This window comes from Ornithodoros turicata, chromosome 9 (assembly GCF_037126465.1).
Source record: "Ornithodoros turicata isolate Travis chromosome 9, ASM3712646v1, whole genome shotgun sequence".
NCBI lineage: Eukaryota > Metazoa > Arthropoda > Arachnida > Ixodida > Argasidae > Ornithodoros > Ornithodoros turicata.
Genome location: NC_088209.1, coordinates 35,210,544 through 35,223,413, shown reverse-complemented (window position 1 = coordinate 35,223,413; position 12,870 = coordinate 35,210,544). Strand labels below are relative to the sequence as shown.

Below are 12,870 nucleotides of genomic sequence, written 5' to 3'. Positions count from 1 at the left end.
CTTGATACGAAAACGCTGAACTTAATACGAAATATGTTACTACGTGGTCAACGGTGCCACCCCTCCAGCTTTGCCATTCGCTCAGAACGATTCTATTCAATGGCAAGTTTGAGGCCGCGACATAGTTTTGACATATTGATCGCTGACATATTGATGCGCGGTTAATGATATTCGCTCTACGGAGTTCTTTTCCGTTATTGAGGGCTATAGATCGAACACCAAATCTATATAGCTTAATAGTTCTTCGGTTCACTTCAGGCAGGAATCAATAGGTTTTCTCAGGTCGGGAATCTTTCCAGCCGCTGTCTTTTACGGTTATGCCAATTGCTTTAATAATAACCGGAGAGGAGTTTTAACGCGTGATTAGTTAAATTCGTTCATTGACGAGATCGAGTCCCCCTTATTTTTCCTAATCGATCTCGCGAAAATGTAATCATAGAGAGAGAGAGAGAAAAAAAAAAGAAACATTTCATCCAATGGAGTCGTTATTTTTCAGCCCGAAAAGCGAAGCCACATCGAACAATAAACGTCGGTTTAACCCGGTGTGGCCAGACTAGTCGTTTGAACAGCTGCAGAGAGACGTTCCGCTGGGCAGCTTCTCCTGCGTACGTTTTTCCAGTGCAGCGAAAGCACACTTCATAGTGCCGGGAGGACTGGACAAGCACACGCCAGTGCCGGACTTCACTCCCTATTTATCTGCATTAACGATGGTGCGCTAAATTCTGTGTGGCGTGGCAGACGTCTTCCACGACAAAGCGCGTAGCACCATGGCCAATTCTCGACGTCTGCGTCTTCGAAGAAGTTATCATGCACAAGCAGCTCAGCCGCTCAAGATGGCAAAACGCGATGTGAAATGTGGGAGCGGCGCGTCGACCACCTCATTGCCTCGTTGATTGATTGATTGATAAGGGGTAAAGGGAAGGTTAGCCATACCGCAGTATAAGTAAGGATACATTAGAGTTGTACCTCGTGTCCATTTTCAAGAGCGCTTGCGTAGAACGCAACTATCGTGTACCACGTTAGTTCGACCAACCGTTTTCGACGAACCATTCCTCGTGTTTGTGTTTAGGGCGGTCGTCCAAGCGTTTGAGTCAATACATGCAGACTGGCTGGTTTCGTGACGCATGCTACTCGATAAACTCCGTATAGTCATGTCTACTGCGCGCGGCGGCTGCAGCTGACGTGCTACACCGTGTGCTCACACCAACGATATCGATATCCCGGCGCAACATTCTAGTGGAAGAAACCATCTATCCAGACGTGCGATATTTGCTAGAATGCTACGGAAGATGCAACAATGTCGTAGTTTTCGGCTGCGCCACGTACACCTGAGCACTCAACGCCACGTCCTTTCCCGCTCTGCTAACCGTGGGAAATATCCTGGCCACAGCCACAAGCTATTCCGTAGCAGACGAGAAGAAAAGACGCAGACGTTGTCCTCTCCTAAGTGCGCATTCCAGACATTCCGGCACGGTGCGGATGCTCAACATAACACGTGGCAGAACTTCTGCCCGGTGATTTTTTTTTACCTTTTCTTCCACTAGAATATTCCGTTGGGATGTTGCTCGAATGAATACATATATGGGAAAAAGCAAAATATTGCTCACGGGGCAGAAGCTCCCCCACATGTTATGTTGGGCATTCGCACGGTGCTGGATTAGATTGGATTGGAAAAAGAAAGAAAAATATGGAGAGGTTAGCCCCGACCCAGTCAGAACTGGCTATACTCCAAAGCGCGTTTGTGGGTGAAAAAGAAAAGAGCTAGAAAAAGAGAAGAACAAACAAACAAACAAAAACGGTGCCGGAACATCGGGAGTGGCATATTGCTGGTACTGCGCATGCACTTAGCAGACGACAACGTCAGCGTCTTTTCCTGTCGTCTGCTACGCAATCTTTGTGGCCGTGGGCAGGATATTTCCCACATTCAGCAGTGCCAACACCACCTAGATACAGCAAGCTTGCTTACTCGTCGTGGGGGGTGGGGGGAGGTAATGGCAGGATGGGCTCGCCGTTGTTGGCCCCACAGAAGTGGGCGTCGTCACGGCTATAGCCCCCCTCCCCCCCAAAAAAAAAAGAGGCGGATGGAGGATGAAAGGTGGAGATGCGTAGAGGGTGCGTGAGTTCGTCGGGGAGAGCAAAGTGTTAGAGGGGTGCTATGCTCTGCTTACTCGTCGATGTGACGTAACAACTAAGAGTCCGCCAATTAGGATCTTGTATTCAACAGCCGTAGCCATTCACGAACGTGCTTACAGCGGTCGTGTCCGCGCAGACGAACCACCGTCGTCTGCGAGTAGTGATTGAAAGTCCACGCGTACTAAATAGGAAATCGTTGAAAAAAAGCGCAAAACGGTCCCATATCTTTCTCGAGAGTGATTTTCTGGAAAGCGTGTTGCACTTTTTTGTCTACAGATTCAGGTCTACAGGTTCCAAGTTAGCTGCAATCATTCGCGAGTTCTTGAATTCGCAGGACGGCGAATCGCAGTAGCAGACGAATTCTGACTTTACATGTCTACGTAGCGAAGGAGGCAATAAGCAGGCCTTCTGTATCTACACTCTTAAAAATGAACTTCACGGCATAGCGCGCTCCTAGCCAACTATCATCTCCCTATCAGTTGTTGAAAACGGGAGGCGTACGCTTTCTTTTTTGTGACACTTATGCTGTTCATAATTGTCACAAAAAAGGCGTACGCCTCCCGTTTTCAACAAATCAGGGCAGATAACGATATCACTCGAGATGATGGCTGTCCAGGAGCGTGCTATGCGGTGAAGTTCATTTCTAAGAGTGTACCCAGGCAGCACAATGTACTGAAAGCCGAGTGCAATGGGGGTGGACGGGTAGATGGAAGGCCTTGAACAGAGCCATGAAACTAAAGAACATTGATAGGTCACATACCGTCCACCCCTATTGCACTCGACTTTCAGTACATTGTGCTGCCTGGGTAGGTGGCGTTGGCAGTGCACGACAAGATATGGCGTACAGCGCTTATGTAGCAGCAGGAACCTACATATGAACTTCACAGCATAGTACGCTCCTAGCCAACCATGATCTCGAATGATATCGTTATCTGTCCTGATTCGTTGAAAACGGGAGACGTACGCCTTTTTTGTGACACTTATGCTGTTTATAATTGTCACAAAAAAGGCGTACGCCTCCCGGTTTCAACAAATCAGGGCAGATAACGATATCATTCGAGATCATGGTAGGCTAAGAGCGTGCTATGCGGTGAAGTATGACGTTCTTAGCATCTCCCGCAAGAGTATTCTACAGAGAATGTCGCGCGTGTGAGTGCACGGATACTTACGGTAGGTCAGATAACATTGTCCTCAATAGAATGTTCAATCCGCTTCGAGCTGCCTCACTCGTTTACGGCGTCCGAGAGAAAAAAAAAAAAAAACTGTCATAAATAAGAAGCAATTTTCGCCGTTCGCGAACACGCAAAACCTTCTTCAACCGGTTCCTCCCAATCGAAATGCACTAAAGCACGTCCGTGCCAGAACACCTTCACAGACGTGACTCCGTGTTTCGGTGGTGTTGGAGGTAAAGCGTCATTGACATAGGTTTTTGTTTGAAGCGTCCGACGAATTCCCTAACAGGTGGCTGCACGCGAGGGCTATGTAACAAGCAGGGACGGCTAACACGTATCATCGAATGTGTCAAAACAAGACGTTTCGAAGGGAAATTTCCTACTAGAAAGTTCTGTGATTTTTCCGAATGACTGATAATGTGTTCACCATACTCGAGATTGAATAGTGATAGAGCGCCTGCCCGAATGAACTATATGAATGAATCTCACTAAAACGTCCATTTGTGCCCGTTGGTTTATGACTTGCATTTATAAGCGTTCTGCGCTGTGTGCTGTTGTCCTGGTTGTCAGTTTTTATGGATTTTAGTAGGATGCTATGAATAAACGTAAGAAAGAAAAGAAGAGTTACCATCGACAGAGCGGGACTTGTGTAATAAATCGCCATATAACGCGGAGCCTAACCGCCTAATAATGAAATAAAAATACATAAAAATGATAAAATATTAATTAAAAAATCGGCTGAATGTAATTGGCTAGTACACTCAACGTGGCTTATTTGTAACACGAACTTTCGGCACCAGGTTACCAAATTAGAAAATGTGCGTGAATTTCGTATAGGAATTACTTTGACAACTCTAGGGTCACCTTGTATCCGTGCTACACTGAACTGACATTGGAAATTGGTGAATTTTCCTGGGAGTTCCTTCTTTGAGAAAAGCAGAGTTGAGGAAGAGTTGCAGAAAAGTCAAGTCCTGGGATGGCTCCACAAACATTCAAAAAACAACACTGAAGACTTCTAAGCTTATCCTGTACGAGCTTTCGCGTGGAGGGCCGCGCTTCTTCAGGTACAAGGCAAAGTTCTTATATCTCAAATTTCCGAGCTTGGATATTCTCGTAATCTCTGTATTAAAAAAAAAAAAGTAAAGCCGAGTTAAAACTGCTATTACCTGCTGCGTCATTAGAAAGACCACAAAGGGGCCATAGAAGGCAACTTCCCCAACCTTCATCTGATAGCACATACTGAGTGCGCGGCCGTGTAATGACCCTTCCACAAAGACGATTACCGCGTCCTTCCTTAAGCCATCATCCCAGGAGCATTCCTCGCATTGGATAGAGTAAATCCGGCATGCGCTTCCGGTTTCTGGCAAACAAAGATTACCGACCTTCTTAAGAACTTGTTTGTTTGTTTTTCAGCTGAATTAAGTATGACAAAAAAACTCGCAGGATGTGTAGAAAATGTTTGCGAAAAAAATTAATGAAAGGGTAAATAAAATGTACGTTAGCTTTCGTCCCCTTCGCAACCCATTTAAGATCATTTATGCAAAACATCATTAAATATGATGTTTGATTTAAAAAAATAAAAGGAAGAGATTGAATTGATCACATGACGAATTCGGCTACCCTATAACCACCCCACCCCCACCCCCGCGAAAAGAAAAAAGCATTCCACTTCAACCTGCCCTATATACATGGAGGCGATGAAACAAACGCAAGACGAAACAAGCGGTTAGCATAGTGCACAATGTCTCCAGTAGTAAACTAGTGCTAGTAAAATAGCAAACTCCAATAGTGCATAGTAAACTGTCTCCAATGCACTACTTTGTATAAAAGTCTCAAGCGCTGACAGGGTTTCATACCCCTTGTCCGGTGGCCGAGTGCCCAGCATTTTTACGTGGTCAAAGTTTCGGTTATTCAATCGGTCGAGAGCTCAATGCCGAGAATGTGCTCAATGTCTCCCACGGTTGCAGAAAGTGTCCAGTTCACTAAACCAGCCCTCCCATCGAAAACATCCCATTGAGCATGACGAGCACGGTGAGAAACAAGACAACGACTCAAATATCTTTATTTTTGAGTCGTCTCTTGTTCTGTCGTTGTCTTGTTTCTCACCGTGCTCCTCAGACTCAAGGAGATGCTTTCGTTGGATCGCATACACCAGCTCGCTTGCCTCCTCTTTTATATTCTACAGCCCTCCCAATTTTATGGAAGAATTGACGCCCTTAAGGGACGTTTGTGGTGTCGCGCAGAGCCGATAGCGCGCGAGTGTAAGAAGCACCATGATGATGGTCATCAATAAAGGATTCTGGAATGGGATGTCTGGCTGAGCGGACACATCAACGTTCAAACGGAACCTCCGCAAAAGCGTCTGAACAGTTCGAGGTAACGTGGACGTAAACACTGAATTTCAGATCCGGGTCTACTGGATTTATAGCAGTGTGGGCCGGTGGACTGCCCGTCACCTTGTAGTCATTGCTGTCTACACATAATCTGTGCAAGACATCTCAATTGTACCGCACATCTGATTTATGTTTTGGTAAGGACAGTTGTGCAAGGTTCGCTACTTCATCAACCGCTTTCTTGCCCCGTACGTCTGCGTGTCCAGGAACCCATTGGAGTATATAATGCCATGACCGGCGTCCCTGGATTACTTGTACACGGTCATGGGCGCCGTCGGGGGGGGGGGGGGGGGATAAGGGGGCACTTCTTGCCCCCCCCCCCCGATAATGAAAGAAGAACCTGTTCGGAATGATATTAAATACTTGCATATCATGCTTGACATTGAACAACTCTCTTACACTTGTTATCGTCGTGTCGTCATAATCAAGAACCACCGTTACGCCACCTAACCAAAACTTTGGAACTACACATAAGTTACGCTGCATTTTTTTTTCTTTTTAATGCGACCCGACACTAGTACCCGACGTATACACGTAGCACACGACAGGTTGTCAACACAGCACATATATCCAATCACCGCATACTGATTAGCACCGTCGACGGGACCGCCCGTTACGTGCCCCGCGTCACGTCTTTCAATGAAGCCCCCTCACACTAAAAGCGACATCGCAGCCGCACCATCCGACACGCCTATCGCCAACAACGTCTATTAGAAGAAAAAGAAATCTCTGGCAGTCCGTCATCCTCGACGATGATGCTCTCGCATTCCCCCTTTACTGCGGTGAATGACAAAGTTATCACTCGTACAAAGAGCAACTGCCTCGGTCGGATCAGACAAATGCGAAATTTATGTTTGGTGGAATTACCGAGCGGAAGATGCGAAAAACGTCATAGCTTTCTGCTGTCACGTAAGCGCTAGCGCTGAACGTCATTTGTTTTCGTGCACTCTCAACGCTATGGGTATACCTACAGGCGCAGAAGACCTGCCGGCACTGTGTGAATGCACATAAGACGCGGTGGAACATCTGCCTCGTGAGGAGTCTTTTACTTTTAATGCGTTAGCATTAGAAGGGCCATGTCAAAGGGGATACGGCGGTGTCGATCTGCGGACAGACGTGCGGACGGTAGCGCGCGCCGAGGAGGAGGAGGTTGGAGGCGTACCACAGATGCGCGGGCAAGCCACTAGTCTGAGCGTGCGGGTGTGTGTGGGGAAGTGTCAACTATACAATGAAGTGCGAAGCAAGTACGAGTGCCGGGTCAAGTAGGCGACAAAGGAAAACAGAATGCGATCGACGGCGACGGGCTGCCGAGACTGAAGAGCAACGTAAGCAAAAGAAGGAACCAAAGAAAATAAGCGAAAGAGAAAACAGGGAGCAAAAAGAAGGAATAAAAGGAAAGAAGCAAAAGAGAAAACAGGAAGCAAGAAAAGAAATTTATTTATTTATTTTTTATTTATTTTTATTTATTGGTATTTTTATGGTGCCCATGAACAGCAGTTGCCGAGGTGATGGTGCACCCTAAGTACTGGAATACAGAGTCTGAAATAGTGGTAAGTGAGCAATCACAACATATTGAAGTCAAGGGAAAATCATACGAGAGTCGCAATAGTAGAGAAAAAATATCTAAAGTTCGCTAAAATGTCCAAATCGCACCCACGAGAGATATTATTAAAATTAGCCACAACACGTGATAAAGGACAGCTACCTATATCGACATGGAACGCGTATGAAAATCTTAGCATCTTAGCTGGGGCGTTAAAAGGGACGAGGGAAAGAAGTGCTGGGCAATCAAATCTAGAATGGATTACATTATATAGAAAAACGAAATCGTGACACTTATACGACGAAGGGACAATGTGCCAAGTTTTTAGGTTTACTAAGCAAATGATAATAGTCGTAATACGTGCTGATCCCGATGTACCTATCGTAAAATATTCGAATAAGGCGCCGTTGAACATTTTCGATCATTTGCTGTCGTGAAGCGTTAACCGAGTTCCACGTTAAGTAGAGGCAAATTCTAAGTGAGGTAACACGAGAGTGTGGTACGGGCGAAGGATCCGAAAATGGCTTCGTAATGCGCGCAATAAGGCCGAGCTTTCCCATGGCAACAGATGTTATCTTTTCCACGTGCAGACTAAGAGATTAAGCTGAATCTTAAAAGACGCTGAGGTCGCGAACGACGCTTTCTCGCCTTATTGTCGAAGATTGAAGGGTGTACGTGTAATCACACCTCTTAGCTGTTTATATACTTTTTTTTTGTTAAAAAAGTTATCATAATTGTTTTAGCTGCATTCCGCGTAAGCAAGTTGTCTTGTTGAGGACCACTGGTGTACAGCAGTAATGTCGACTTGGAGGAATAAAAGAAAAAGCACTCAAAGAAAAAAAGCAAAAGAGAAACTTTTTTTTTATTCCGTGCTAGCACCGCGAAGCAACTGTGGCTGTGAGCGGCGTACAGATGTGAACGGATGGAGAGAGGACAGCAGAAAGGAGTGAGGGACAGAGGGGGTTAGTATGCGTCCTGGGCCGACTTCAGCGGTAACTGTGCCGACATTCGTCCGGAAAGTCTTCGGAAAACCCAGGGAAAACCTCAGACAACACAGCCGGTGGTAGGATTCGAACCCACTACCTCCCAGTCTTCAGCACGACCTTGGCTACCACCAACGATCGGGACACCTTAATCCGCTGGTCAAAAGAGAAAGGAGGAAGCAAAAGAAGGAACCAAAGGCTTATGCTAACGCCTTTCCAACAGACCCACCAGTGGATCTTCCTAAATCTTTTTTCTTCCACTAAAATATTCCGCTCGTTTGAGTAGACGGTTACTGACGTATTGCCTATACTGAAGACTGCCTATAGCCCATTCGACGATGGACCTGCGAAAACGATACGAGAGTGGTTTCGCCGTACGATGTTGCTGACTAACGCAATTGCGTCAAAGGGCGATAAGTTGCCATGCAATTCGTCCTAATGATGCCGCCGATGGTAAGTGCTACTTCTGAATCGAGGCCGCAAACTACGCAAAAGGAAGGTGGCCATTTTCGTTCGGAGCATCCACGGAGCAACATTAATGGTCAGAAACGCCGCGCGATCGCAATGTGGATCAACGCTGATTGCGATACAGTTAGCGGCATTTGCCGTGAACGGGGAAAAATCATTTGCGCGACGTTAGACATGCGAGGTCTCGGGAGGGAAATGCGGAAGAATTGAAAGGGGGCGGGGAAGACCGGTTTCTTTTCCGTTTTTTTTTTTTCTTCTTCTCTGAATCAGAATTTTTTTTTTAAATGCATTAATGAGCCAAAAATGATATATGCCTGTCTGAACTTTCTTTGGGGTGGGTGGGTGGGGGTGGGGTGGGGTGTGATGTATTTATTTGGCAGGAAAAGTAAGCCTGAGAAACACGACTTGCTATTCTTTAGTAGAAAATTCCCTAGTTAGCAATCAAGCTCCGATTTCAGTCAAAGTCAGTCCGAGTCGATGTGGGGTCCCCGACCTTCCTTTCGAATTATACCACGAAAGCTAGTCTTGCTCATACGGTGAACGCTTGTAGTCCTATAAGCCTTAGCCACTGAACAACGAAGAGTTAGTTTATCTCCAGTCTTCTCTAGTTTCTTCCTAAATAGAAAATCCGGGACAATCGTTCTTCTATTAAAGGGACGCTCTCGTACCCCCTGCCCCTCTCATAAAGTGTACCGTTCGATTGCCCTTTGTTGAAAGTGGAATGCTGGGAATTTACGCGACATAGCACGTCACGGTTATTAAATAACCGAATTAAATTGATAAAGATTGCAGAGCATGCCGCGATTTGTGTTGGCAACAATAGCAATAGCAGGGAATTTCGTCATTTCATTCGGTAGTTCTAGTTATGAATAGATCTAAAATTGTTATATTTCTATTTGTGTTCTAAAGAAATAAAATATGTATTTATAATCTCGACGTTCGCTAATAACTCTAGGTCGTACAAGAGTGAAAAACTTGTTTTTTTTTTTTTTTTTTTTTCAATTGCCTCCTCACCCCAACAAAAAACATCCTTTAAACAGCTCGAAATTTCCGGAAATTTTGCATCCCTGCGGGAGGTTGTGTCACTTCGACGTTTTAACCGTTAACTGCAGATCGACAGTTAGCAGAAATTTCTAGGACATAACTCAATGCCACAGAAAGCCATAGAACGCATTCACTGTAAGGACGCGAGAGATGTGTCCTGGTTGGTGTGTACGAAGGATTCACAAAAGTTACGCCCCTTTTACGTGACTGTTGCGCTCGTCGTCCACTACTCCGCGCACCAATAAAATGTTTACACCCCATAGTCATCTCGAGCCGTTCTCGTTCCGTTGTCACGTTTACAGCCCGAGATTATGAGACAAGTATCGCAAAAAAAAAAAAAACTAAATTCGTACAACGACAATGAAACGGATATCATCGGACAAAAATCTATGCCCATACATTGCGCAGTCTCCGCCAAAAAAGCTCACATTCGGAAACACGCTGTCTCGGTGAAGAATAGTGCGCTGTCTTCACAGCCAAGAATCGCAGAGCCGTTTCAGGCGCCTGGGATCAAGCAACCAGGCGAAACCGAGGAAAATAAGTGTACCGTTGCGGGTTCCGAATATAGATAGCGACTTCAGAAAATCCCAGAGAGCTTAGCGCCGCTTTCAACTATGGGAACTTGCTTATCAGAAAGGAGGAGAAGGTCTCCAAGCTGTTTTCTGTTCCTTCTCTCTCGACCGATTGTCCACGAGGAGTCAAGGTCGGCGAAAACGAAACGTGAAGGACAGTTAATTCCAGTAAACTCCCAGCATGCAACGCGTACGCAAGGAGCACTGGGAATTTCTGAAATCGTCTATTGGGTGAGAGCCTATCGACTTTGGACGCATCACGCTACGCAGTATAGAACGCTTGTGTAGCACTGAATTGCCTGAATTGCATATATCGAATTACATATATCTAATTATTTTGTTTCGCCTTCTGTATTTTCTATAGCCTATTATTTCTCTCTTCTTCTATTTTCGTAAACTAGAATTGGCCGAGGCAGGCCAACAACAAGAACAACAACAACTTTATTTTAAGATGATGAATGGGGAATCGGAATTTCCCTGAGTTACTTGAATTCAGTTCATTTGCGTCTTTTTCGCTGAGTGGCACCTGCATACAGAGTGATATCGATAATTCATTATGATGGTAAGCGATATGCGAAGGCGGTGCCTAAGCGCGTGGTCCCTATACATTCCTCGTGTTTATAAAAGTAAAATTTTATGCGTTCCCTAAGTTTTGTCATTCTGTAAAACACTCTGGTCCCTTCTACGTACCGCTTTGGCTGTCTGTGTCGACATTTTTCTGAATGATGCTTTTCTTATTTTTGCTACTCTTTTTTTCAGGGTCAAACCTCGTTGGAAAGTTTACTACTTCTGTTAAGAAATTTGTCCAGGATGTCGAATTCGGTAAGTTCTTTGCCACCTCCTTTCTCCTTCCTTTCTTTTTTTTTCACCTGCCTCGGCTTACTCGAGCAGCTCAGCTATAGCAGGAACAACAACAACTTTATTTTAAAGATGATGAATGGGGTGTTTCATCATCTTGGTGAGGTGGGGAATGAAATAATGAGCCCCTTCACAATACACTCTTAAAAATGAACTTCACCGCATAGTACGCCCCTAGCCAACTATCATCTCGAATGATATCGTTATCTGCCCTGATTTGATAAGAACGGGAGGCGTATGCCTTTTTTGTGACACTTATGCTGTTCACAATTGTCACGGAAAAGGCGTACGCCTCCAGTTTTCAACAAATCAGCGCATATAACGATATCATTCGAGATTGTGGTTGGCTAGGAGCGTGCTATGCGGTGAAGTTCATTTTTAAGAGTGTAGAAGATCTAGAGCACTTCTTCTTCATTGTCCACACTACCAACCTTGCCGAACCGCACTCTCCCGGTACTGGAACTCCCTGGAACTGGAACTCTGGAGCTGGAACTCCTGCCCTTCCCCCTCTCTCTCAAAATTAGTTGGTCCCTGGCCAAATCCAGCCCACCAATGCTGTGCCCTCGAAGCTATAGCGGGAAATAAAACTTGCCACAATAAAATCAATTTATCCGAAGCGATGCTGTTTGTAGTGCGCCGACCGACATGCCCGCAAGACAATTGCGCCAGAAGTAAATACACAAAGCAAAGAGGAAACACGGGGCAATGTTGTTTTGGGATGAAACTAGCTTGCCGTCGTCGCCGTCCCAGACGGCTAGTTCTAATCGACATCGCGAGACACATTTCCTGAACAAGTTTTTGGGGGAGGGAACGCCGGGCAGCGCTTCCGGAAACAAATGGCGAGATAGCTGGAACATGTACTTCAAACCGCGGATCCGTCGGAGGTCCCCCCCCCCCCCACACACATCCGACGAACGATTCCAGCACTCGATATGAAGGAAACATATACCATCCATGCTGCTGCCGGACTGCTTCTTGGTGCCCTCCATTCTTGCGTTTTGTTCGTCGTTGGATTTTTTTCATCCTGTGTTTGCGGAGCGTGCAGAAGAACAGCACGTCGTAACCAATGTGAAAACATTAACTACAACATTAAACGTGAACTCGTTTATGTATCGAGCTGTATGTAGTAGACTGATGCACGACTCAAATGCGCCCTCTGTTATTATATTGCACTCTAGAAATAAAACTTCACCACATAGCACGGCGAATCTTATACCACTGCACAGAATGATACCTTTATCAGTCCCAATTTGTGGAAAGCGCGGGGCGTACGCCCTTTTTGGAACCGCATAAGTGTTCCAAAAAGGCGTACGCCTCCCGTTTTTAACCAATCAGGGAGCAGAACGATGTCATTCGGGGTGGTGATTGGCTAACAGCGTGCTAACGTCGCTAGAGTCGCCGCCAACGTGTTGCTACAGGTACAAACCACACCAAAGGCTGCGCTTGCGCGTTCCAAGTATGCATGGTCTACGCTGTTTGCTGTGTACAGTGTCCGTCGCATTGCAACTGCGAGCCGGGCCTCGTCCGGGCTTTCGGCAGCCGGGTCGTGCTCTGGTCGGGAAAGCCTCCCTGGTATCGGATACGGGCCGATAAATTCAGGCCCGTGCAGTGCTCTAGTTTGAGCGTTATTCAACGGAATACATGACAAGAGCAGGTGCCGGATGTTGAAAGTATGCCGGAACTCCCTCTCCGGAAAAACGAGAA

General features: G+C 46.0%; 1 protein-coding gene and 1 long non-coding RNA gene across 4 annotated transcripts in view; one reads left to right on the top strand and one right to left on the bottom strand.

Annotated features, from left to right (window-relative positions):
• The window catches only part of LOC135367929 (uncharacterized), a 152,227-nt gene that overhangs the window by 113,759 nt on the left and 25,598 nt on the right, over nucleotides 1–12,870 (bottom strand). The gene's annotated exons all lie outside the window — the stretch shown is intronic.
• Nucleotides 1–12,870, top strand: part of LOC135367928 (uncharacterized) — a 40,300-nt gene that overhangs the window by 15,061 nt on the left and 12,369 nt on the right. For both annotated transcript variants that reach the window (XM_064601022.1, XM_064601023.1), the window contains exon 2: nucleotides 11,068–11,130. In XM_064601022.1, coding sequence (XP_064457092.1) covers nucleotides 11,068–11,130 — 63 coding nt within the window. The remainder of the gene's footprint in view (nucleotides 1–11,067; nucleotides 11,131–12,870) is intronic.